The sequence below is a fragment of the Gavialis gangeticus genome, unplaced genomic scaffold (assembly GCF_001723915.1).
Source record: "Gavialis gangeticus isolate Ggan-Ray unplaced genomic scaffold, GavGan_comp1, whole genome shotgun sequence".
NCBI lineage: Eukaryota > Metazoa > Chordata > Crocodylia > Gavialidae > Gavialis > Gavialis gangeticus.
Genome location: NW_017729024.1, coordinates 136,581,046 through 136,606,782, shown reverse-complemented (window position 1 = coordinate 136,606,782; position 25,737 = coordinate 136,581,046). Strand labels below are relative to the sequence as shown.

The window sequence follows — 25,737 nt, the reverse complement described above, 5'->3', positions numbered from 1 at the left end:
CGCCACTGCCCCCCCCCCCACCCCACGCCACTGCCATGCGCAGCTTTCCTATGGACGTGCGGCTCCGTGGGCTGCTGACAGGCGGCGTGCGATTGGCTGTGCATGAGGCCTGTCGGCAGTCTGCAGAGCCACATGTCTGACTGGCTGTGGGAGAGCGGGGCACAGTGGCAACATGGGGTGGTGGGTAGCAGCAGCAGCTGCCATGTGCGAGTCCAGCCCTCCCCTGCCCCTTTTCCAGCTGCTGCCACCAGAAGGGCTCCACTATTTTAAAAAGGTTGAAAACCTCAGAGCTATGTCATAGGCTGCAATATCCACCATCTGTCTTAGACGGAAAGATGCCAAAAGAAAAGAAGTAGAGGATGTTGATATAGAGCATGGATTTGCAATGTTTTGCTATTACAAGCTTCTGCTGGCAACCCATCTCTCTGCTGTGACCCACAAATCTCTGTGTCTGCTGGTGATCAGCAGGTGCTATGGAGGGAATATGGAACAGGGCAGGGGGTACGAGCCTGTGGATTCCTCTTCTGCTGCTGCAGCACGAGTGTAATGTCAGTCCCCTGGGCCATAGGTTGCCAACCCATTGTATAATGAGATAAAATGATGCACGCAAGTGTTACATGCCAAGTCACCAATGATAAATTCTTATCACATGATTTTCTTCAGAGCTGTATCTTGTGTATCAGCACCACTTTGCAGGGAGAAAAGTCAACAGCCAGTATATTACGACTGCTGTTGCTGCTGCAAATCCAAACCGATCTTCCACTTCTGCCTCTGCATTTCTCAGGTTGGAGAAGGAAAATCTTTTTTGACTCAAACTATGGTGTGATTTGATCAGAGACTTAATCTGCAAATGTTCAGTTGCAGTATATTTTGCATGTTAAAAATACATGCACTTCTTCTGAGTTCCTGTTTAGAGTCTTGGGTTTAAGTAAAAGAGAAAAACAGCAAGGAGGTTGTCCTGGTGGGTATCTACAGTAGCTAGGGTATATGTCCTGTTCTGGCCAAGACAGTCCCCGATTTCATGGGCTGTCCCAGCCAGTTGCCTAAAATTGAAGCAGAAGTCCAGGATTAGAGGCAGCACCCTGCCCACACATACCTGGTGCTGTTCCTCCTGAGCAGTTTCTGGAGGATGCAGGGGTGCGCTGAGCATGGAATCTGACCTGACCCTCCTGCTGGTGTGGGGATGGGCTGAGGTGAGGCAGGGGCTCTGGAACAGCGCCAGGGAAGGGGGCTGGGGCTCAGGAACATGCACAAGGTAAACTGGCATGGCCACCAGCAGCCTCATGTTCTGCTGCTGCCAAGGTCTGGGCTTCATGTGGCGGCCCCACGTGACTGACAGTGGCTGGGGGAAGGCACTGCTACATAGCGCAAGCTGGCAGAGCTTGGGGGGCACTGCACAGGAGCCTCTCCTACCTGGCTCCAGCCTCTGTGCATGGAGGAACAGAGCCTGACCCTGGGCCTCCGCACTGTCCCACCCAACCCTGCTCGACCCTTAGGGCTCTGGGTGGGGGAAGGGGTGCATGCATGCAGGTCTGGGGTATGTACATGTGTGTGACCCCTCCCTCCCCCCCATCCCAGATTTCCTTCAAAATAATATGGTCACCCTGACAATAGCCCACCAAATTAGAAGAAGGAGATGGGTAAGGCCTTTTCAAAACTGGCTAACAAGTATCTAAATAATATGACGTGTGTGTTCATGAGGGACTCTTCCTAGAACTTCTCATAATAAATAAGGTATCATGGCAGTGCACATACATCTCAGCAAGTTCTTAGACTGTGCTGGGGGCAGCTTTTTGGTACAGATGGTGGCACAACCAGCTAGAGGAGGATCTTCTCAATTTATTACTTAAAAATGGGGAGGAATTGGTTGAGAATCTGAAGGTGGAAGACGGTGAACTCTATATCAAGTCATGAGAACTAGCATATGGAAAGAAGGATGGGAAAACAATAAAATAAAAACATTGGGCTAAAGGCAAACAGCTTTTAACAAATTCAGAGAACTGATCAATACTATGCCATAGGAGGCAAGTCTTATGGGGGAAAAATAAATCAGAAAGATTTATTATTTCTTGAAGATACACTATAAAGGGCATGAGCACGCTGTCATAGGAAGCAAGGCCTCTCTGCTTGGCTAAACATTGAGCTCTTCAATTTCTTCAAACTTCAGAAAGGAATCTTACAAAAATAGAAACATGGCTACAAGGGAACAAAAAGGGATTGTGGAAGTACATTGGAAGAGGAAGGATAAGAAAAGTGTCGGTTCCTTCCTGAGCAAGAGAGTAGAAGCCAATATTTCATGATGCAGAAGTGCCTAAAGTGTTTAAGAGGTGTACTTAGTAGCCATGTTGGTCTGAGACAAAAAGACATATAAAAGGTATCATTTTGGAACGGAGAGTTCTCATTTTTTGTTAGACCAACTGGAAAATGGCAAGAAAATTGTCCTTTCCTGCAAGCTTTTGAGATCAAAGTCCCTTCGTCAGGCTCTGGGAAAAGTGTAGATGGTAGAAGATGGTAAAAAGTCCCCATAGGTAGGAAATATACTTCATTTTTGCACAGAGGGAGCTGAAGATGGAAGGCTGTCCCTCTGGGTCCGTGAGAGTCTCTCATGTCTCTCTCTCTCTCATGGACCCAGAGGGACAGCCTTCCATCTTCAGCTCCCTCTGTGCAAAAATGAAGTGTATTTCCTACCTATGGGGACTTTTTACCATCTTCCACCATCTACACTTTTCCCAGAGCCTGACAAAGGGACTTTGATCTCGAAAGCTTGCAGAAAAGGACAATTTTCTTGCCATTTTCCAGTTGGTCTAATAAAAGGTATCATTTTGGAACGGACAGTTCTCGTTTTTTGTATGTCTAAAGTGTTTAATGCATTTTTAGTCTTCACACAGAAAAGGTCATCTATTAGATGATGAGCAAAGTTAATACCAATGATGAGGAAGGGGGAGAGTCAGTTTCACATAAGAAAAGAACAAGTTAGAGATAACCATCCTGCATATACAGTATAGGTATCATTAAGGGTAGTGCTCAAATAATTGGCTGAAATAATTGCAGTTTATTGGCTGTTGTCTCTGGTGAGGTCCCAGAAGACTAGAAAAAATAAATGTATTTCACATCTTAAAAAGGAAGAGCAAGGGAATTTCTGATTGGGTAGTCTCACTTTTAATACCTGAAAAGATACTGGAGTATAGTATCAAAGAATCAAATCTGTAGACACCTAGAAGGTGATGAGAGACAGCCAGAATGGATTTGTCAAGAGCAAGTCATGACTTTCCCTGGAGTCTGTCTTGGGACTAGTACTTTTCACTATTTTCATTAATGGATGGAACTGAATGCAGTCTTAATAAATTTGTAGGCAATACCATGTCAACTGGGAGCAGGAATGGATCTGGGATGCTGAAAATGGGGACACAGTGGTGGTGGAGCTCTGTGCATGTGTCTAGAGCTCTTGGCAGCAAAGGAGCATACAGCTGCACCACCATGCTCCCCCTTGGGAGTAGCAGACACTATGGAGTATATACTTAGGAGTAAAAATGATCTTGTTACATTTGGAAAATGACCTGAATTAGAATGTAGTTCTGTAAGGATGAATGGCTAGGAAGGAACAGTCAAGTGGAGAGAGAGAAAATGGTGGCAACTGGCTAGTTTCAATACAACAGTACAACTGGCTAGTTTCAGTACAACAGAAAATGACTCAAGTTATAGTTGTTCTCATGTGTCATATTAGTCTATGGTGTTTTATTTTTTCATAAAAAAGTTAAGTGGCACAGGAATGTTGAATGTTGAAAGAGTACAGAGAAGAGCAAAATAATTATTATATGTCTAGAGGACATATAACCCCAATTCTTTCACACCTTTCCTCAGATGTCATTTAGTCTAGAGAAGGCAGTATACAGAGGATGACAATCAAATATTTTTTGTGTCCACAGAGGACAGAACAAAAAGTAATAGGTTTACATTGCAAACAGTAAGGCTTAGTTGCATGTAGTTAAGCTGTGGAACAGATTGGAGAGACTATGAAATATCCACCAGTGAAAAATGTTAAGGGAATTTTGACAAACATTTATCTGGGATTCTGTAGACAGAGATGACCCTGTCTGGAGCAGGGGACACTAAATGGCCTTCTAAATTCCCTTCCAGCCCTATTATTGTCTGTGATTTTATAGTTAAAATAAATATTGTATTTTTATATATTTTCATAGGTTTTACTGAAGACAACAGCTGGAGACATTGACATTGAACTCTGGTCAAAAGAAGCACCAAAAGCATGCCGAAACTTTATCCAGCTTTGTATGGAAGGTAATGACTGAGGAGAACAGTCATAGCTGATCATATTGTTTTATGTAGAGTTTTGATTCCTAAAACAGGAATCACCACAACAATATACTGCTGCATTGATATTAAGATACAGTTACCAGATGTGCAGGAAAATTAGAAGAATTTTAGGACTTCATAAAGAGAGATTCTACAGTAAATATTTTAAATACATTTTAACTAAATTTCTTAAATCAAGTCAGTGGCAAATTGTGTTTGCCTAGTTGCAAAGCACCAAGGGCTTTTCAACGTTCAGTTGTGGGCTTGCTTGCTTTCAATAAATATGTGAAATGGTAATACTGCACTCTATGGAACCTTCCTCAAAAATGTTTTTGTATTAATTTCCCTTCTGTGCTTGTGTGTTCCTTTTCTTTCAAACATATTTGTTGCATTTTTATCATATTTAATCTGTTGCAATTTCAAATTGATGAGGGTAAAGATCAGATTGAAACATGCCCTGTCTCTGGCACAGATCAAAGAAACAGTGCATGTCATAATTATAAAGTTCCCAGAAGCAGATGAAGGAGGACCTTTAGCTGGTGTCACTTCCCTATTTACATATCTGCTAGGAGTAAGAGTTCCTTGTGATACACCATTTCCTGAAAATAACATCTGTCTATTCAGAAGGATTCTCACTCCTAGGTCATAGACTTTTTTTGAAGGTGCATTTCTTCCAGAAGCACAACACTTCTTGTTGAGCTAAAAACTTCTCTTAAAAAGAGATGAGACTGATGTTAAAATTTAAGATACTGGGGATTCAACTACTTTGGCCTTAGTAACCTGTTCCAGGAGGCAATTATTTCTTAATGTTAAAAAAATGCACCCAATTTCCATCTGAATTTGTCTAGTTTCCCTTTAGCCACTAGATCTTGTTATGCCTCTGACTGATAAATTAGACCATTCCACTAAAATAAATGTTCTTCTCTTGTAGATACCTATAGAACATAATTGTGTTGCCTCTTTACCTTTTGTTGGTTGTTGAGCCTCATTGCTGAAATAATTGGTGTTGTTGTTTTGTGAGCTCTTTCCAAGTTAATCAAAATAATTGATAACTGAACACAGTAACACTGTCAGGAATGCCATATAAATAGGCAATACTACCTTGTAGGGCTGTGCGAAGCTTCAGTCGCTGATTTAGTTCAGAGGAGATTCGGTCTGATTTGGCAGCTTTATCTCCGAATCTGAATCGAATCAGGAGACCCTTTAACTTCTCCAAATCGAATCAGAACCCTCTGAATCAATTTGGAGAGGTTCGATGATTCGGACATAGACTTGGCTTTATATGTTTTTTCTACATACCTCAAGGTACTAGGCGGCTTGTAAATGTTGAGATGGTGGGGTGGATAGAGCGTCCCACAGGAATGCAGAGGAGTCCCTCATGCACTCGGCAGTGGACCTGGAAGTGGACCAGAAACACTTTTGGTCCACTTCTGGGTCCTCCACGGAGGGTGCTGGAGACCCCCGGCTCAGCGACTGGTGCCTCCTGGGTCTGGGGGGGCACCCAGAGTCCCCCTGCATCTGATCGCTGAGCCAGGGAGGGCGAGGGACCCCCCTGCACTCATGTGGGATGCTCCACCTGCCCCGCCATCTCAGCATTGACGAGCCGCGCCTGGTACCTCAAGGTATGTAGAAAAAACAATTAAAGCTGTGTCTATGGTGGAATCACTGATTCTCTGAATCAGCGTTGAATCTTCAAATGCAGCTGAATTGAACTGGGCCAGTGATCCGAATGAACGAATCAAATCACTGTCCCGCTCATCAGGCTGAATCCGAATCAAATTGAATATGGCCAGCTTCTCACATCCCTACTACCTTGCTCCTTTGTCATTAGGATTTCATTAGGTTTCTTAGCAAATTTAATGTGCTGAGTCTTCAGATCTAGTTGGTTAACACTGTAATCTCAAGGACCTTTTCAGTGTCAATATTTCTTGGATACAGTCTACTGTCATATAAGGTGCAACTGGCATTGCCTTTCTCACAAGTCAGTGTCTTAAACTAGTCCATACACAGAGGTTTATAATTCTGCTGCTTTGAGCTAACAGCCCTTGTCCATTAGTTCACACAAACACATGAATGCTTATACATATAACCCAGACTTCTGGGATTCAAACTGTGCAAACAGTTCAATTTGGGGTGCTGTCATGTGAGGTCTGACCGCTAGAAAAAAGAATATGTAAGGCCAGCAAAGTCCATCCCAGTCATTAAAGGCAATCTGTGGTCCACAAGCCAGATCTGTCCTGCAAAGTTGTGCTCCAGTGTGCCAGCCAGTAGTGTAACTAGGGATAGGAAAGCAGGGCATGAGCCTCGGGCTCTAACATTAACGGGTAGCAGAATGGAGGCACCCTAGGGAGTCTGTGGTGCCCTGCTGTGCTGCTAAATCCACTGTAGCCACTGGTGGTGGGGGGGGGAGGGGTTGGTGTTCAGGGCTGGGAGCATTGAGGCAGTTGGCAGCTGGGGTCTCGTGGGCATAGTGTCCCAGTAGCCCTGGTCCCCTCATTCGTTCCCTCTTCCTGGCCCCCCAAAATGGGAGTTGCTTGCTGTGGGAGGGACATATCAGTGCAGCCAGAAGACAGGAGGTTAATGTAGCTACTCTGCTGAAACCAGTGCCTTTCTTACAGTCAAATTCACTCCTGTATATTGCTGCTGGTGATGTAAATTGGTAGCTCTTGGTGACAGGGGTGAATATCGGTGGCTGAAGTAGCAGGAAGTGAGAGAGTCCCTACATTGTGCTGCTGCTGCGATAACCCCCTTGCTCCTGGTTGTGCTGGCATCTTCCCCCTGCAGGAGCGTGTCTCCCATGGGGAGGCTAGGGGTGTGGGGCATGAGGCTGATGAGGGGATTGGGGCTTCTGGGTGTGACCCCTGAACTTTGCCAGTCTCTCAGAAGTTCATCAGTGGAGTTGATTACCCAGTATGGGGAGATTGGTGGCCTGCAGTGGCAGCCCACCATTGATAAAAGGTTGCCAGTTCCTAGCGTAGAGCATCAGGGTGTCCTGAAGTGCATATAACATCAATATATGTAGGGTCATATGCTACTCCACCTGTGTAGTTGGTGTGTAAATGAACTTAGGTGTCCAAATGCAATCCTACTCCACCCTACTTCAGTCCCTAAAAAACTGTTAATATGAAAAGTGGATGCTTCCTCCTCACTGCCGTTTTTTTGTGATACAGGTTTAAGTATAAAATGAAGTGGTAATGACATATATCAGGCATGTACAAGATACAGCCTGTGGAGACCTGCCACCTTCCCCAGTACTGTGTTTGGGTCCATATTGATCTACACAGCATGCACTGGGCTGGCTCTGTGCACAGGGTTCAGGACAGGCACCCCTTCCCCCACTACTGATTGGCAGAGGGGCTCTGCCACTCACCCCTGGTTGATAAGAGGGCAAAAACCACAGTTTTAAATATGCCACAGTTTTGCCTTCTGCTGCTGACTGGTGGCCCTGCCGCTTGCTGCTGACCAGACAGGAGGCAAAAAACCACAGCATATTTAAAACCAGTTTTCACCTCCCAGCCGTCAGGAGCAAGCAGTGGGGCCAATGGGGCCCCTCTGCCAATCAGCAGTGGGGAGATCATGGGGGAACCTGCAAGATTAAAGGAGCCACTGCTCAGCATAATTCTGGCACGAATTCCAGTGGTTCCTACGTATGTGGTGTCCCCTGCTCTTTACCCCCCCCCACCAGACAGGACACATGCCACATGTGGCACCTGCTGCTATGCAGGTCCCAGATCAGTTGGAGTGCACACCATGTGTAGTTCAGCCCTGGACCAGTGGTGTCGGGGCCACATGCAGCACAGGTTGTGGACTTGCTGCAGCTTGGTGCTGTAGCTGTAGCTGGAATGGTGCAGGGAGCACCATGCATAATGCAGACTGTAGAGAAAGTGCTGGAACCAGCATGTGGAGTGGTCCATGGCCCTCGCTCCATTCTCTTTATCCAGCCCACTACATCAGATGAGTTAGTTCCTGATCTAGACTATTCAGTGTTGTATATACGTGTTTAATGTTGAAACCTTTTGTCTTACAAATTGTAATATGTTTATATGATCCTAGAACCCTAGGGTACTCGTTAACCTGGGGTCGTCAACATATAGGCTGCAGACCAGATCCAGCCTGTGGACATGGGACTTTAAGAGTGTTTGACTTTGTGAGGGTTTGGCTGGAGGCGCTCTTCCTGTGGTGCAGGAATGAGCATTACCTGCAGGCAACCTGGGGTGGGCCATTCTGGCTGGCAGCAGGAACAGGTTGCCTAACTCTGCTTTAACCAACCTCAATGAGTATTCAAGAGTGGAAACTCAACTAATTACTAATTTTTGAGTCAAAGCTTGAATCCTAACTTCTAGATGTATAGTAATAGTATATCAGTAAATCTCAAAAAGGTATCATCTCCATTTTACAGATGGGGAACTTGAGGTACAGGGAGGTGAAGTGATTTATTCAGGGTCACCAAACAAGCCAATGGCAAAGCCAGAAATGGAAACCAGGTGTTCTAACTTCCCGTCTGGAACTCTAGCCCTTAGGCCACACTAACTATACTACATATAACTATATGTTTAGTATCTCTTAAAAATATGTAGTCCTATTCCTTTTTTTCCTTTTCAGATTATTATAACAACACAATATTTCATAGAGTTGTGCCTGGTTTTATAGTTCAAGGAGGTGATCCCACCGGTACTGGATCAGGTGGAGAGTCGATTTATGGGGCTCCCTTCAAGGTAGGTATCTATACAACTTATTTGAAATTTATTTTATTAACTTTCAAGCAATATTACTAATGGGAGAGGTTGGTACAGCAAGCCATGTACATCTGTACTTGTGTATAGCACTTCCTTGCACATGTTTCTCATTTTCTGCATGCACAGTTTTAAAATATAGCCATCTTAGGATCATAGGGAAGTAGGTTTGGAAGGGACCTCATGAGGTCATCTAGTCCAGCCTCCTGCTCAAGGCAGCATCATCCTCTATGCTGAATGTGAGAGGTGAGTGTAAACTTGACAGTTCAGTAAAGTAAACCAAACCATCATCCAGGTGACAGCAGTATGGGTATTTTTTAGGGCTGTCAAATGATTAAAAAATGTGATTGTCATTAGTTGTGCAATTAAAAAAAATAGTCACAATTAATCATGACTTTACTCACATAGCTAAAAACTCAAAATTATGCACAGAAAAACTCAAAATTATGCAGGTACTTTGTATGGTAGGGGAGGGTGTGTGTGTGGGGAATTTGTGAAGGTGTGGGAGGTTGTTGGGGGTAGGTTGCCCATGGGGGGCCTGGAGCCTGGGGAGGGAGAACCCCCACATGTCCTGGCAGGATACCCACTCTGAGTAGCATCTCTGTGGAGCTGCCCCAGGCCCAGGGTGTGCCCCCCACCCAAGTATGATCCCAGTGGGGGTGGGCTTACCCTGCCCTCACCCCAGCAGCAGCGGCTGTGGGCATCTGGGGCTGGGGGTAGCTGCTCTGAGCCCCAGCCTTGGACTGGGCCCAAACTTCCCCCATTACTTGCTTAGCAGGTCCCAGGTGGTCCTGACCTACCCCAGGCCTAAGGATGCCAGGTAGCCCTACCATGGCCTAGTGCGGCCCTCCCTGAACTCCCAGAGCTGTTAGCCTGGCTGCTCGGGGCCCTTGATGGGGGTTGTGGGTGGGTGGGTGTGCCCCCTGCCTTCCTGCTGCAACCACCCAGAGCCTGCATCCTGCTGGGACCCACATGGAACTGCTGTGGCAGAGCTGCCTGGCACGCTCAGCCTTGGGGTGGGTTGGGACCACCTGGGAGCTTTGGCACAAAGCACCTCCAGGCCCCTGCATATCCCTGGTCCAGGCCGCCCAGAGAGCAGTAGTGACAGTATCCCTGTGTCCCCATGGGAGCAGCTGCTGCTGGTGGGCAGGGGTGGGATTCCCGCAGAGCCACCTCCCATGTTCCCCAGCCCATGCCGCGCTGCATGCCTGGCCCCAGCCCGTGCTGCTTCAGCCCAAGTGACACCCAGCACCACCACCACTGCCAAGCCAGGCAGAGCCGCTGCTCTCCACTCTGTGCTGCACAGGCTCCTGGTGACTCCATGTGGGTCCTGGTGGGAGCCCAGGTGGCAGCTTGGGCTCTGGCAGTGCTGGGCTGGGACTGGGCATGGGGCGTGGCATGAGCCAGGGACTGCCGGAGGTGGCTCTGCAGGAATCTTACCCCTATCCTCTGGCAGCAACTGCCTTAGCAGGGTCACAGGACGGAAGGCCACTCTCACTGCCACTCCCCAGGGGCCTGGACCGGAGATGCCCAGGAACCTGTGGGCCTGGAGGCAGCTCGTGCCGGAGTTCCCAGGTGGTCCTGACCTGCCCCAAGCCTGAGCCATGCGCCCAAGAATGCCAGGCAGCCCCACTGCGGCTCAGCACCACCTTCCCCGAGCCTCTGGTGCTGCCAGCCTGGCTGCTCAGGACCCTGGAAGGGGGTTGTGCATGTGTGGGTGTGCCCCCCCCCCCTCCCCTTCCTGCTTCAGCTCCCCAGAGCTGGATCCTGTGTTGCCCTACGGCTCCTCTGCACTGCCACCACTGTCCCAGTGCGTGGCCTGGAGGCAGCAGTGACAGCAGTGGGGGAGGGCAGCCCAGGTGCAGGCTCCAAAACTACACATGCAATTAATATGTTAAAAAAATTAATGCGTTAATTGGTTCATGCATTAATCACGCAAGTTAACAGAGATTGACTGACAGCCCTAGTATTTTTCCTACTAGACTTTGCCCAGACTTAAGGGCACTCATAAAGTACCAAGTAAACTTGTGCTGAATGTTAAAATAAAAGGAAAATATAACAGCTTTTAAATTTCTTAAGTAAAGTTTCAGCAAGACTACAAATAGCTAAATTATGCTCTCCCATACTTGTTGGACTACACATCATCCAGCACTAGATTTGGAGATGTGGAGGGCATGAGGAGTTTGCACATGTCAAATTTTGTTTCGGAAATACTATGATACTTATGCAAGTTTAGATCCTGATTAACACAGATGTGTGAACTGCCACCTTCTTACATGTTCCCTGGGGTATTTGAAGACCTATGTTTGGAGTGTCTAAGATGTGTGGATGTATTTTAGTTGACTTCTAAATATTTGGTGCTTAATGTCTTTATAATTATCGCTTATGGCTCCAAAATAAAATTAGAAGTTTCTCCTTTGCTTGCATTCTCTTTGAATTTCTCACTCATTTATTAATGTTCCAACAGAATGCTTGTCTGATACCATGCAGGGAGAGGTTTTATTTTCTATATGTGATCTGTTCAGCAACTGTGAAATACCTAATGTGATGTGTACAATTCTTTTTTCACTTTAAATATTTATAGTCAAGGTCTCTGTAAATTGTGCCTTGCTTTTTTCAGTCCAGGGTTACAGTTCTTCTCTCTTCTCCACGTTCCAAGGAGACATTTTCCCTTTTTGAGTGCAGGTCTTACTAGCCATTAGATTTAGGGTACAGAGACAAAACATGTTAAGTCTAGATTATTTTCAGTTTGTTTTGGAGGAAAAGTGGAGGGGACATATGACATACAGCATTTACTCCAGAGGAGTCATTGTTTTCCAGTGTGAAGTACAACCAACACCCCTAAGGTATTATAAGGACATTGGAAATAAATTTACTCCACAGAAGGTTATACCAGTGTACACGTCGTATTTGCTACTCTTGTCAGTTTCATTTTGGGGCATTTGCTTAAAACAAACAGGCTCTTCAGCCACCAGTGACCAGGCGTTGTAATTGTGCCTACTTTAGTCTGTCACTTGGAAGAAGTGGTTGTTTGTCTTTAGAGTATATTTACTTTGAAGTAAAACCTGAGGTCATTTACCAGAGTAAAAGAATTGTTTGTATGCTAATGAACAAATGTCACTTGTTGACTAACTGTTCTTTTTCTTCACCTCCCAGAATTAACATATGTCACTTTAGTTTTGTGGGGGGCAGAGGGGAGTTCATATCAACTGTTCATACAATGGCTTTTGGAAAGAGTTTGTTTGAATTAATTGAGATTCAGGCTCCATGTCCCACAAACCCTATCACATGGTATCAAGACTGAGCAGGGTTGACTTATCTGGTCTGGCTATATTGTTGATTTTTGCATGGTGATGATCGTTTTACATTTTAGTCAAACTTGCATTAGAAATTACAGCCCTTGTGCAGGGCTTCTGTTCTTCTCATATCCTCATTGTCAGTCACATTGATCCCTCTGACATCTCAGCATGTTCCTACAGACTCTGGTATTAAAACGACAACCGCCTACCATTTCTTAAACCTTGGGCTTCTGATACACCTATGAAGTTAAATGATACCCACTTAGACCATGATCCTGCACTGATCTTGTGCAGCATTCCATTGAAAGGTGAGACAGGGAAGGATGCAGTGTCTTTAGGTCTTATACCAGATATTGGTGGCTTGACTTCTATATATTTCTGTGAAGGCAGTATCAAAGAGACCAGATAATTTTATCAACAGGGAAGAGCTAAGGGATTTTAAATAATGAAATTTTATTTGATTCTGGACATTTTTTAGGGGGCCACAAATGAAAAAGGTTGAAAACCACTGATCTAGAACATGGCTTCTAGCATGCACAGAGACTGAGTTAGCCAGCTATTTTTTGTTTATGTATACTTGATTTTACTGTAGTCACATGCACTTGCATAATTACAGGCACAATTTTTTTGTTGTTTTTGTTCTGGTTTATGTTTCCATACTTTCTGTGAATGTTCAGGGTCTCCCTCTTTCTATAATAGTAGAAATTCATATATATACTGAGTGAGTGTGTCATGCTACACTTGGGTATTTATTTGCCTAAAAGGTCAAGTGTGGTGGAGAGGAAGAAATAGCATGTAATCATGACATTGAAGATGTTATCATACTATGTACAGAAAAGGTTAGCTGGGCAAGTTTGTCTTGCATTCCTTCCTTTTTGAATGCTTGATTTTTTTTTACATCCTATGTCTTAAGTAACTTACTTTTAACATAATTGCTGCATATATGTTTATACATATACATAAAACATGTATGTTTCTTGGGGTGTTTATGTGTGTACACATATACATTAATCTAAAGTCTGATTCAGCCTCTTGCAGCATACTTTCTTACTTTAGAAGTAATCCCTTCTTTTTTTGTCTTGCTCAGCAAGTTGTAGTTAAGCACATAGGAGGGCTGCAATACTTGTACCATTGACATTTTTTGCAGGTCTCCCGTTGATTTTAATGAAAATAGGATTTGTTCCTAAATACAATATTTAACCTTAAAAGTATGATAGTTTTGATAACAAGATGTAGATTTTTAGTCTGTCTGATTGACAAGATTTTTTTAAACAATGGGTTTCTCTTGAGGAAAAAAAATATTGTTTAGGACTGACAAATACTTAACCAGGCTAACAGTTGAAAAAAGGATTTAAGAGTATATTTCTAGTTGCATCTTATTATTCAGTTATTTGTTTCACTATTGATATGGGAATATTCTTTTATTTTCCATTGTGTTTTTTTAAGAGAAGGTTTTTCTGATTGAGGCTGTTTTCTCTCAATTTGTGAAAATATAAGTAATTAGAACAATTAGAATATTTTGCAATTTACTATTGTCAGATGCCATAATTAAAGTACAATGCTAGCACTAAGGAGTGATTATTTATATTGCTTACAGTGCTTTAAAACTTTAAAAACATGGGACATTTTGTGTATGCATATCAGATTGGCTGTAAACAAGTGAAACATTGAAATTTGCCTAATTAAACAGTATTTTTTTTATTTGGCAGGATGAATTCCATTCACGATTGCGTTTTAATCGAAGAGGACTGGTTGCTATGGCAAACGCTGGTCCTCATGATAATGGCAGTCAATTTTTCTTTACTCTGGGTCGTGCAGATGAACTTAACAACAAGCACACCATCTTTGGCAAGGTATGTTAGGGCTCGGCATTATAACTGGAACGGTGGTTTTGTCAAACTCAGTGACATGTTCTTTTGAATTCAGCAACTATTTTCTTATTTTACTGCTGTGTTCATCACAAAATTATTTTGTTACTTTCAAAGTTATTTCACTACCTATTAAGTCCACCTGTTGCATACATATCTCTGACATTGATGTTTTCTGTTCATAATTCCTGTCATCATTTCCTTTTCTCCTAAATGATATTTATGTTTTGTAGGGCATTTGTACACATGCATTTAAAAGCATCTGGTTCTGCAGCACATGCAGTTGTATAAGTGGTGAAATGCACGTTAGTGCTGAGAAAATGGCAGCAGCGCACTTTTGAACTAAAACACATTAGAGGTATTTTAGTTCTAAAGTGCACCGCTGCCATTTTCTGCTCGCTGACATGCATTTTGCCGCTTATACAACTGCACGTGACTCAGCTCAGTGCGCATCAGCTCACGTGCGGAGCAGACTCGATTAACTGAGTCTGCTCCGACCCGCTGGATCTCCAGCCCATCATGGGATGAAAAGATGTGTGTATAAATTCCTGTAGTTTACCAGAATAATCTCCCTAACAATTATGTTGTGATCATCAGGGGCATAACAATGCAGCTCGACACCTAAGGCAATGGCAATTTCTGGTTGTTGCCATACTACTAACACAATTCCATGGCTGTGGTGGCAGTGGTATTTATCAGTGGGGCAGCTTCCCCAGTTATCCTTCCTCAGTTACACTAATAGTGATCAGTTTAATGTATTTTCTCTTTTATTAGCAATAAGTTAATAAAACTCTTTTTTTAAATTACCATTATAAAATAACAGTCCAAGCAAATGAAAGCAATCAGATGTTTGAAGTAAATGTGGACATTGTTGAATAGCTTAGCAATAAAACAGGCCATTTATATTCTGGTTCATAGCTTTCAATGAGAAATTTTTAAAAAGTGATTCTTTTTTCTGGACTCTACAATTATATGGTTATCTTGGCTGTTTGAAGGCAGATAAAAAACCCTTGTATCTAGAAATGGCTGTTATTGATACACATACATAGCTTAAAATAAAGAAACTTCATAATTTATATAAAACTTCATGATTTATATAATACTTACCTTAAATTTTGAACAGTTATCACAAAGTTACAGGCTTTGAAATAACTTTTTGATGAATTTGACAGATTACTGGGGACACAATATATAATATGATACGACTGGCTGAAGTAGAAACGGACAAGGAAGAAAGACCACTCAACCCACACAAAATAAAAATTAGTGAGGTAAATATACCATGCTTTAAAATTTAAAACTCAATGAATAATTTTTGCTCTTGTGCACCTGTTCTATTAAGGCATCTTGGCAATAATTTATCTTAATAGATCTTGTATTACTGGTAAAAAAAAAAAAAAAAAGGGTAATTTAAGAATAATGTATTTCTTCCAAAATCTTATTGTGAAAGGTTTAATCAGTATAAATTATAGCAAAATGATTTAAAAATATTTGTGTAAAATACTCAATATTTTCCCCACAGGTTTTGTTTAATCCTTTTGATGATATCATTCCAAGAGCAAATAAAAAGCTGAAAAAGGACAAACCAGAAGAAGAAGTAAAAAAGTCCAAGTCCAAAGGCACAAAGTAATTTTACCTCCATAAGTGGGGTTTTGTTTTCTTTTAATTTTTTACAACACTAAGTATAAAATCATTTATTACTTTATTATAGTGTCTGGCTGTATTATTCAGAGGCTAGGAAACATACAAACAGAGAACAAAAAGATGATGCCTGCCTTAAAGAGTTTGCAGTGTAAACGTAAGAGAAGAGAAAACAGATGGATACAAACAGACAGGAAATAGTATTGGTCAGTGTGTTAGGCAGTGGTCTCAGCGCTGAGAGACCAATACCTAACATACTGACCATAGTGGCTCAGAAATGTTGGTGCCCTCATACAGAACTATGGTAAGTTAAAAATAACACCAGATTTTACAAGATTGATAGGCATCTCTATTTATGTCTTTGGAGGACAAGTGTAAAAGCTCATGCATTTAAGAAATGTGTCTGTTTATGGATTTATTTGTGCTGAACACTATGATGATGCATAAAATAACTGTCTGCCATGTATAAATTAAGGCATAAACTTTTAGTGTTTTATATGCTTAATAGATTCAATCTTGCTAGATTGGAAAATTTCTCTAAAGTTCAGTTCAGACAGATGTAAGAGGTACACCTTGAGAAGAATGACCAAATGCAGAAATACAAAATGGAAGATAAGTATTGGGCAGTAGTGTTGCTGAGAGAGATCTTGGGGTTTGGGTGGATGATAGATTTAATGTTTGTCAGCAATGTGAGACAGTTGCAAAAAAAAAAAGCAAATGTTATTGTGGGCTGTATCAACAGGAGGAGTAGTTGTAAGGCACAAGGGGTAATAGTGCTATTCTATTTGGTTAGACCTCACCTGGAGCAGTGTGTGCAGTTCTCAGGTCTACATTTTAAGCAGAGGTTAGGAATGGTTCAGAGACAGGTGGCAAAAATGATAAAGGGGCTGAAAGGCAAGTTCTATCAGGAAAGCTTGAGACAGTGAGGTATGTTTAGCTTGGATAAAAGGAAATTAAGGCAGGTTGTGATTGCAGTTTTCAAATATTTGAAAGGCTTCCACAAAGAAAGGGAGAGCCAACTTTTATCCCTTGTTGCACAGGGCAGGCCAAAGCAATGGTTTTAATTTGTTCCAAAGTAGAATTAAATTAGTAAGACTTTGGAATAGAATGTGCAGGGAATTGGTAAAATCTCCTTCATTGGAAGTTTTTAAGAGGAGCTGAATAAGCATTGGGCAGGGATGATTTAGGAACAGGGATGATTTAGGAATCCTGCCTCTGTGCAGGGGTTTGGGTTCAGATGCCTGTGAATCACAACCCTATGATTCTATGCCAGATTGTACCTTTAATGTTCTTTTAATCTTTGTTATTGTAAAGCCATGTAATTAATGTAGGTAATAATACTGTCGCCTCATCTCACTGAGATGTGAAGATAAATTCATTCTTGTTTCTGAATCTTTAAGAGTCTGAAAGCACTACAGAAACATCCATGAGAATGTTAATAATTAGTTTTTGGGAGTAGGATTTGGATAAAATGAATAAGACTTGGGGTTTTGTTGAATGAGGTGGAATAAAAGAGATACTGAATGACTAGAAGTCTGATTACTGAATGAGATTGGCTTCTTCTGTGATCATGTAGTTGGGTAACATTATATGTTGCCTTGCATGTATGAAAAAAGCCCAGCAAAAACCGTGCTTTGCTTTAAACTTGATGCATTCCCATGCCAAGCTCAGCACATGCCCAGAAGGGGCAGTACATGAGTTCAACCCAACTCTGCAGCATCTGTATAGATTGGGCACTTTAGTCGGGCTTTTTTGGCACTTTTATCTAATAGCTGATTTAATCAGCTATTAGATAAAAGCACCAAAAAGCCCTGCTGAAGTGCCCAATCTATACAGATCCTGCAGAGTTGAGTTGAACTACCACACTGCTGCTTCTGGTAAAGCGTGGGGGGCGGGGGGTTATTTTGTTTTCTTTTCATGTCTGGAAGCAGCCATAATGAATGCACACAAGAAAGACAAATGAAGGATGCTTGAACAACTTTTAAGTGTCTGACTTTGAATTATGGAATCATAGAAATTAAGGGCTGGAAGGGACCTTGAAAGATCATTGAGTCCAATCCCCCTGCTCTGGGCAGGAATACTGCTAAGACCAAATGATCCTGGGAAGGTGTCTGTCCAGTCTCCTCTTGAAGACTTCCAAGGTTGAGGACTGTAGCACCGCCTTGGGAAGTCTATTCCAGATACCATAAAGAAGTTCTTCCTTACATCCAACCTGAAACTATCCTCTAACAGTTTATGGCCATTGCTCTTTGTTCTCCTCTGGGGCACCCTAGTGAACAGTTTTTCTCCTAGCTCCCGATATTCACCCCCTACATACTTATAAACAGCCACCAAGTACCCCCTCAGTCATCTCCTCCACAGGCTGAACAGTCCTAGATCCCTTAGTCTTTCCTCATAAGGTTTGTCCTCCAGGCCCTTAATCATCTTGTGGCCCTTCTCTGGACACTTCCAAGATTCTCCACGTCTTTTTTTTGAAGTGTGGTGCCCAAAAAATGCAGTTTTCTAAAGTATTTTCCTTTTTTAATTGAAATGGAAAATTCATATTGTCATATGGAACACATTTGATCCCTTTCTTGGGTCATTAAATCCATAGCCTAGTCCTTAACTATTTATGGTAGCAAGCATCTAACAAAATAGTTTGTTGCCTACAAAAGCTCATTTTGTTCAGAACCCATTAGTTTCTAAGATGCTACCCTGCCCTACTTTGTACATACTAATGCTAACAGAATAATTGGCAGGAGAATCAGGCTATTTTCATCCACATGAACTGGGTAGTGCAGTGGGATGAGGCAAAACATAATTTGTCTGCGAGTTTCATAGCTCTTTACTGATAGAAGAGGGATGTGAAAGCTCAGGATTCCTGACAAATTTTATTTCAGGTTCTGGATGGGAGCACTGGATGGTGATTATGGACCTTTTGACTGTAGTACCAGCCTGCCTCTCTCCTTCTTGTTCCCACCCATACCTTTTCTGTTAGCTTCCTCCTCCTACTCTTCAGTGCCTGAATATAAGCAGACTTTCAACTCCAGTGATTTCCAAAGGGTGTGTCACATCAGATTTAATGTGCTGTGAGAGCAGCAGAAGTGTGCCACGAAAAATGATACTTTGCCAGTATCTGGTCCACAGAACCATGCCATCCAGCCTGTCGTGTTCCCCAAGGGTCCAGACATTTAGGATTGGGTGAGCACTGGAAATTAACACTGCCAACACTTTTCTACCACCAAATTTCCATGCCCCATACAAGAAGATCAGACCCCGGCTAGACCAGCCCTGCATTACAGTATTGTGTCCATGGACTGCTAATCTGGCCCACTTTTTCAGGCATAAGTGAAGAGTGCTGCCAATTTTAATCCAGAAAAAAAGGACTGTTCCAGGTATCAAAAATTCGAGAAACAGTGCTCTACTCCTTTTTCCTATACTAGACAGTATCATGGACTCCAACAGCAAGGAGGAACAATTGAAGGGAAAATCCTGCTTTGCTTCTGCAGCTCTAAGCTACAGTGCAGTCAGAGCAGATAGTTTTTGTAGAACAGAGCTGCCTAACTAGCTCTACGTGAACTAGTTTTTCAGGGGCTTAAAACTTGGCTGAATTTAAGTTAATTTTTATGAGGATGAGAAAAGGCACATTCCCAACACTTGCTGAATTTCTAGCTCTTGTGTTAAATTGAGGTGCTGTTAGGATAACCGTATGTATATGGGCAAAACAGCATGCATTTTTCCCTGTTCTCTTTCTTAGTTAAAATGGTCCATTTGTTTCTAAGACTTACTCCACACCTCGCTCCCAGAAAAATCAGTACAACATAGATACTTGGCAAGGAAAACTTCAGTTCAAGTGATTGAAATCTGCCAAAGTTATTCAGCATCTGAAAATAGGGTCAAATAATGGGAAGTGCCAACTGCAGCTGTAGGTAATATTATCAGTTCAGCCTAATAAGTATTATGTTCAATTTATTTTAATAATGGCTCTTGGAAGAAATTAAAACTTATTATTTTTCTTTTTTTTGCACTGGATATGGAGCCATATGCAGTTCATCTGCAATGTCAGTCTTTTTTCTCTGAAAAATAGTGCGTGATGGCAAGCTGAGTGTTGCTGTATTCTTCACTTGGATTGTGTTGTCATTAAAGCACATCACTGGGAATTGGGAGATCTAGCTTCTATTTTTCATTGTTGTTACTGGAATTCTTTGTGGCCTTGGACAAGGCACTTAAGCTAAATATTTCAAGCAGCCATCCATTTTGAATAGGAATACAGTCTCTTCAATATTGATGATTTATTTATTGCAGAACAACTTGTTAAGTTGGTATGGTTAGAAGAAGCGAATAATTTTGTAGAAATGATTGGTATGAAATCTGAGACAGGGCCACTTGTTTTTGAAGATATTTTCTTTTATTAGACTTTTGAAATATGGTGTTTTTTGTGCAAAGGGTTACTAAAACAAAATATGTGGCTTTTGCTTTCTATTTTAAAGAAATTTTAACTTGCTTTCCTTTGGAGAGGAAGCTGAAGAAGAAGAGGTAGAAGTCAACAAAGTTAGTCAGGTAAGGTTCCTCTTCCTATTTTTCTTAACTGCTAGTTTGAAACCTTGAAAATTGTACATCTTGCAATGTTTATAGTCCACATAAACTTGATATAATTATATAAAATATATTAAAATAATGTTATTTAGATGGAAAGATTATACAGTTGAAAGTAAGGAAATATTAGATTTCTGATTGTCTATGTCATTGGTTCTCAACCTTTGGTACCTTATGTCAATTGACGCGGCAGAAGCGAAACCAGAAGTCCCACCATGGCACTTCTGGTTTTACTGCCGCGAGCCGAGTCCCACTTTCTCCTCGCGGACCACGGCAAAGCAGCCTGCTCGGGGCCTCCCTCCTTGTCCCCTGGCACACTGATGCTGGGGAGTGAAAGCCCCAGCACACCGGATGTGGCGGGAGCAGTGGTGGCCAGAACTTCCAGCCCGAACAGGCAAAGATGCCTCCAACTTGCCGGGCGGGGGGCAGGCCAAACTTAAAACATGGCACTCGTGTAGCCCGAAGGGTACGTGCGTTTTCTAGCCTTCACCCTTCCCACTCAACTAAAACATCTGATGTCAGGATTACTAATTGTCAAACCACAGAGCCTCTCCATATTCTCTTTTTTTGTTGATGCTGATCATAGCTGCCTTCAGACTCCTGAAATTGGGTATGGCTACAGGCAGTTACTTCAGGCTAAGGTAGGGTGTAAACTTAGTATGTCAGCTACTCCTTTTTAATTGCCCATATGAATGCTTCCACCCAGAAGTAAGTGTGAGGTAACATGTCTCACTTTCAGGGGTGAGCTTCATCATACTGAAGAGTAAGAATGTGCATGGTGGCAGCTATTGTGGAGAAGCTGATATGCTGCAAGTTCACACCCTACCTTACCTTGCAGTCAGTTTGGTGCATAGTCATACCATTATCTTCTCTAGGTCTCGTGTCTCTCTGGTTCATTGATGAGTCTTCGTTCTTCATTCAGACTGAGTTGGACTACATCTAACCAGAGGGACTGAGAATTATAACAGTCCATTTTTATTGTTGTAAGAAAATACTTTATTCAGATTGCCCCCATCAGGCTTCATGTAGATGATTGCGGGCGGCCTTTGAGCATTCACCTGACCCCATCCGAGGGGTGTGTCCCCAGGACTCATGTGTTGAGTTGTGCTCCACCCTGAGGGGAGTCCTGACAGTCGCCTGCCATGGTTTGATCTTCTATGTTCCCATAGTGAGGTTCCCTCCCGGGGTTTCTTGCTACTCTTGGTATCACCCGTTGGAGAAATTCTTGGGGCTCCACCTCCCCTACACCCCAACCAAACACCAACCTTCCGGGCCGCTGGATGGTGGATCTTTGGCCTGCTCCTCGGCTTGCCTGTTCCTGTTGACCGCAGGGTGTACAATTATCTCCGCCTTTGCACCCGCCCCTCCTCTGAGGTTCTTTCCTAGTCTTGCCTCAAATCTTTCTTCATGGCTCTGGACCCATAGAGGGTCTTTCCTGGGTTGCCACCCTGTGTGTCCTCCAAGATAGAGGTGGTCAGGGACAATAAAAAAATAACAAAAGGGTCTGGGTGTGGGCTTCTGCCCACCCCACTCATGGGTACGCCGTCTTAGACCTTCTCTGGTCCCCCAATGTCGTCCCTCTCTTCCTTGGCTGTCCTGCTGATCAAGGTGGTGGGCCCCACTAGCATGGGGGGAGGCCCTCTTAAGGGATCTCCATCTTGCCCCTGCAGACCTCCCTGGGATGTTGGCTGGAGAGCACCCTCGCCCTCCTGTGTCCCTGCTGCTTCCCCTGCTATTTCTCTGCCCCCAGCCTTTAAATTTGCTGGGTGGTGGTTTTTCATGATGTCATCTGCCAGTGCTGCCGCCAACAGGCAATAAAAGCAGCTGATAAACCACGCCAGTGGCCCTTCTCAGTGCAGCTCGCTCTTCCCTGTGGGAGGTAAGTATTTCTTCCTTTCAGGGCTCTTTCCCCCTTTCTTCGGGCATGTCGCCCTTGCCTTGGGTCCTGCCGTGGGAGGCCATTCTGGCGCCTCCATTCTTATTCCCCTGGGACACAGATGTAGGTGACTGCCTATCAGTTCAGTGACTTTTTTTCTATATGTCTGCATGTCTACAGCTCTAAAAATGAATATTCCTTCACTCTTGATAGCACTCTTGATAGCACTTAACTTTCTTACCCTGCCCTTGATAACTAGAGTTCTTTTAGGTAGATAGCAGGGAGGGCCAGGTTGCTCCTTTAGAGACTAACTGATTCAGAGGCATAAGCTTGTCTGGCAACAGCATATTTTGTCAGGTACACTGTCTATGAAAGTGTATGCCTCCCTGAACCATTTAGTTTCTAAGTTGCCACCCTGCCCTGCCTTCTGCCGGGCTTTAAACTACCCAGCTAACTACCTCTTTTGGATCTCATAGAAAATAATGAGGTTAGAGATGAACATGACAGAATTACGAAACACTGCAAAGAAGTGCAGCATTATATATAATTAGATAAGGTGGATGTTAATGGCTTTACAAAGGTAGATAGTTGAGGTATGAGAGGGCCAGTGATGTAAGAGAGAATGTCTGCAGAACTGAGAACCATTGCTATATGATTATTTGGAAGATGTTCCCCTCCTTAATTACTGTCAAGCTAATAAATTTGTTCTTAAAAATAAATAAAAACACCATGTGTTGGGTGAATTTCGGATATTTCCTAATAGTATTTATCACCAAAAACATAGTTTGTTTACATTTTACTGTTCCTGGTTTTCTGGTTGTCTCTGGTTATCTCTCTTCTAAGTTCACATTTCCATCTTCCCCCTCTTGCAGAATCTTCTAGACTAGTGGGAGCCAACCCTTTATTGGCAGGTGTGCCACAAATTAACCCTGCATTCTCTCCAAGTGCTCCGCTGATCCCCTTTCCCTGCTGCTCTGCTTTTTGCTCTAGGCTTGATCTGCTCCTCTGCTCTCTATTCCTGCTCTTTCTGCTATTGTGCTACTTGTTCCTTAGGTGATCTACTGTGTGCCAGACAGAGGCTATTGTGCCACAGGTTGGCCATCCCTGTCTAGGCAATTGGCAAAGCCTACAGCCACCCATGCCATGTCTAGTTTGGTTCTTGAACATATGAAGAAGTCACTGTTGAAATTTTTCACACTGTTAAGTGTGTTAATCTTCTACGTAATATAGAATGGCCTCAGTAAAGGCCTTAGTGTTCAAGTATCTACTATGGAGGCACTTAAGATCCTGCATAGAAACTTATACTTTCTGGTTCATAAAGGCTTCAATATCTGTCCAGACTTAGTTTGTATTCACCTGCCTCTTTGACTGAGATCTAATCCACTCCCTCCCCTGACCCTACACCCCTTTATTAGAATCCTTGTCATGGGGTGTTGTGTGTTTTCAGGTCCTTAGATTCATTCTGTCAAGTTGTGTGAGTGGTACTTTTGGCAGTTGTTTACTGCATGCTAATATATGGGTTATTAATTTTTGTTTTTCTGTGAATCTACTCTGTCTATTCTGTAGAGTGATATCATTGCTGTACATACCAGCTGTCTGAATTAGCTTAGACAGATGTAGGAAAGTCAGAATTCCTTACCTGTTTATCCAGTATTGTTTATACCCAATCTAAGTACTTCACCCTTATGTTATATTGCATTGCTGGCCATAGGGCTGTTCCTCTGAAACTTTTCTGTTGTGTTCTTTTTTCTTTGTTGTTATTGTTCAAAGAGCTTTTAAAATTTGCCAAATCAGATAACTAGTCACTGTAACAGGAGCAATGTCAAGAGAATTTTCTTTTTCTTTTTGTGATTAGATGCACCTATGGCCAGTGCTTGGCTTAAACATGACAGGAAAGAAATTATTGTTTATTCTACTGTATCAGTTATCCTGACTCCATATTCACATAAACATTGCTGTAACAAATATTTTATTGTTAATTTTACAGAGTATGAAGGGGAAAAGTAAAAGTAGCCATGACTTGCTGAAAGATGATCCACATCTAAGTTCAGTTCCTGCTGTCAAAAGGTTACTATACCACTTTTAATCTACGGAACTGCTTTGCTTTCATTTATATTGGTGGGACAGCAAACACTTTGGACAATAGGACTGGATTAGGACAGAACAATCAAATCCGCAGATAGGGTAAAATGCCTAGGCTGTACTACTTAAGAAAAAGACCTGGGAGTTATACCTGACTACAAGCTGAATATGAGTCAGTAGTATAATACAACTAGCTTTTCTTGCAGCCGTATACAGGGATGTCATATGTTTTGCTTTCTGTGTTGGTTTTTTTTCCAGTTTGTAACTTGACTTCTAGTCTTTATTTAGTCAAATTATATATACGTGTACTTGACCTTTTGCAACTCTATACATATTGGATCCATAGGCCAACATCTAAGGGTTTATATTGACTACAACTTCTTTTTGATTGCTCATTGTACTTTTTACTTGGGCCAGAGCTGCTTGGTTTAAGAGCAAAAAAAAGTGGTCTTTTAGAGCCTGCAGACCATAATGGTTTGTCTGGATAACTTGAGATGAACTCACTAATAGAATTTGTCCTCTACGTGGCAGTGCTTTGTTTCTGTTGTTCTGTCCTACATTCTTAAATGTTTTTGACCAGAGTAGATGATGATGAGCATGTGGTAGAAAGTTGCAGTCAGCTTATGTCATTATGGTAAGTGTGGTATAAATGGCTTGTCAGGTAGAGTTCTGACTCTGGTTTCAGAAGGTAACTTAATCAAATTCTTAACAGAGATACTGCTGTTTTAAAATTCTGCTCTGCATTTAAAATGATTGATTCCAAATGCTTTATAGTGAAAAATAACATTTATGTCTTTTTTTTTTCCTTTTAGTGAAAAAACAAATGAAGTAGGGGATTCAAGTGAGGTGAGTAGCACTTCCACAAACAAAACTTGGACTTCTTAGAGATACTCCATTCCATACGTCTGTGTAGCCCTGCATCATGGATTCTATTCAGGTTTGGTGTTCTGGGTGCCAAAACGGCCTGAAACACCTCCGGAACATAACGGCTGCCAAAATTTGCACAGCCCTAATGTACATATGTCTATATGTGCATTTACATTTTTAAGTATTGTATAAGTTCTTCTGATGAGATAACATTTCTATGTTTAAAAATCATGTAGTAAATTAGTGCTAAAATTTGAAGCACTTATTTTAAATCAATGTAGAAGGAAGATAATGATGAAGAGGATGAAAATAAAATTGATACTAATGAAGAAAATGAAGTAAAGAATCGCATTGCTAAAAAGCTGAAAAAAGTTTCAAGTGAAAATGAAAAACTACCATTCAAGGAAGAAGAAATAAAAACAGAAAAGAAAACTACTACCCGCAGGTATGCAGCGTACAATTTTTTCTGATTTAAAGATTTTATT

General features: G+C 42.4%; 1 protein-coding gene across 1 annotated transcript in view; it reads left to right on the top strand.

Moving 5' to 3' along the window:
* The window catches only part of LOC109297772 (peptidyl-prolyl cis-trans isomerase CWC27 homolog), a 26,786-nt gene extending 1,049 nt beyond the window's left edge, over positions 1-25,737 (top strand). Inside the window, exons 2-10 of the mRNA XM_019517796.1 lie at positions 4,200-4,296; positions 8,914-9,026; positions 14,053-14,196; positions 15,384-15,482; positions 15,734-15,837; positions 20,322-20,391; positions 24,291-24,370; positions 25,198-25,231; positions 25,534-25,737. Of these exons, the coding sequence (XP_019373341.1) occupies positions 4,200-4,296; positions 8,914-9,026; positions 14,053-14,196; positions 15,384-15,482; positions 15,734-15,837; positions 20,322-20,391; positions 24,291-24,370; positions 25,198-25,231; positions 25,534-25,722 (930 nt within the window). The 3' untranslated portion in view covers positions 25,723-25,737. The remainder of the gene's footprint in view (positions 1-4,199; positions 4,297-8,913; positions 9,027-14,052; positions 14,197-15,383; positions 15,483-15,733; positions 15,838-20,321; positions 20,392-24,290; positions 24,371-25,197; positions 25,232-25,533) is intronic.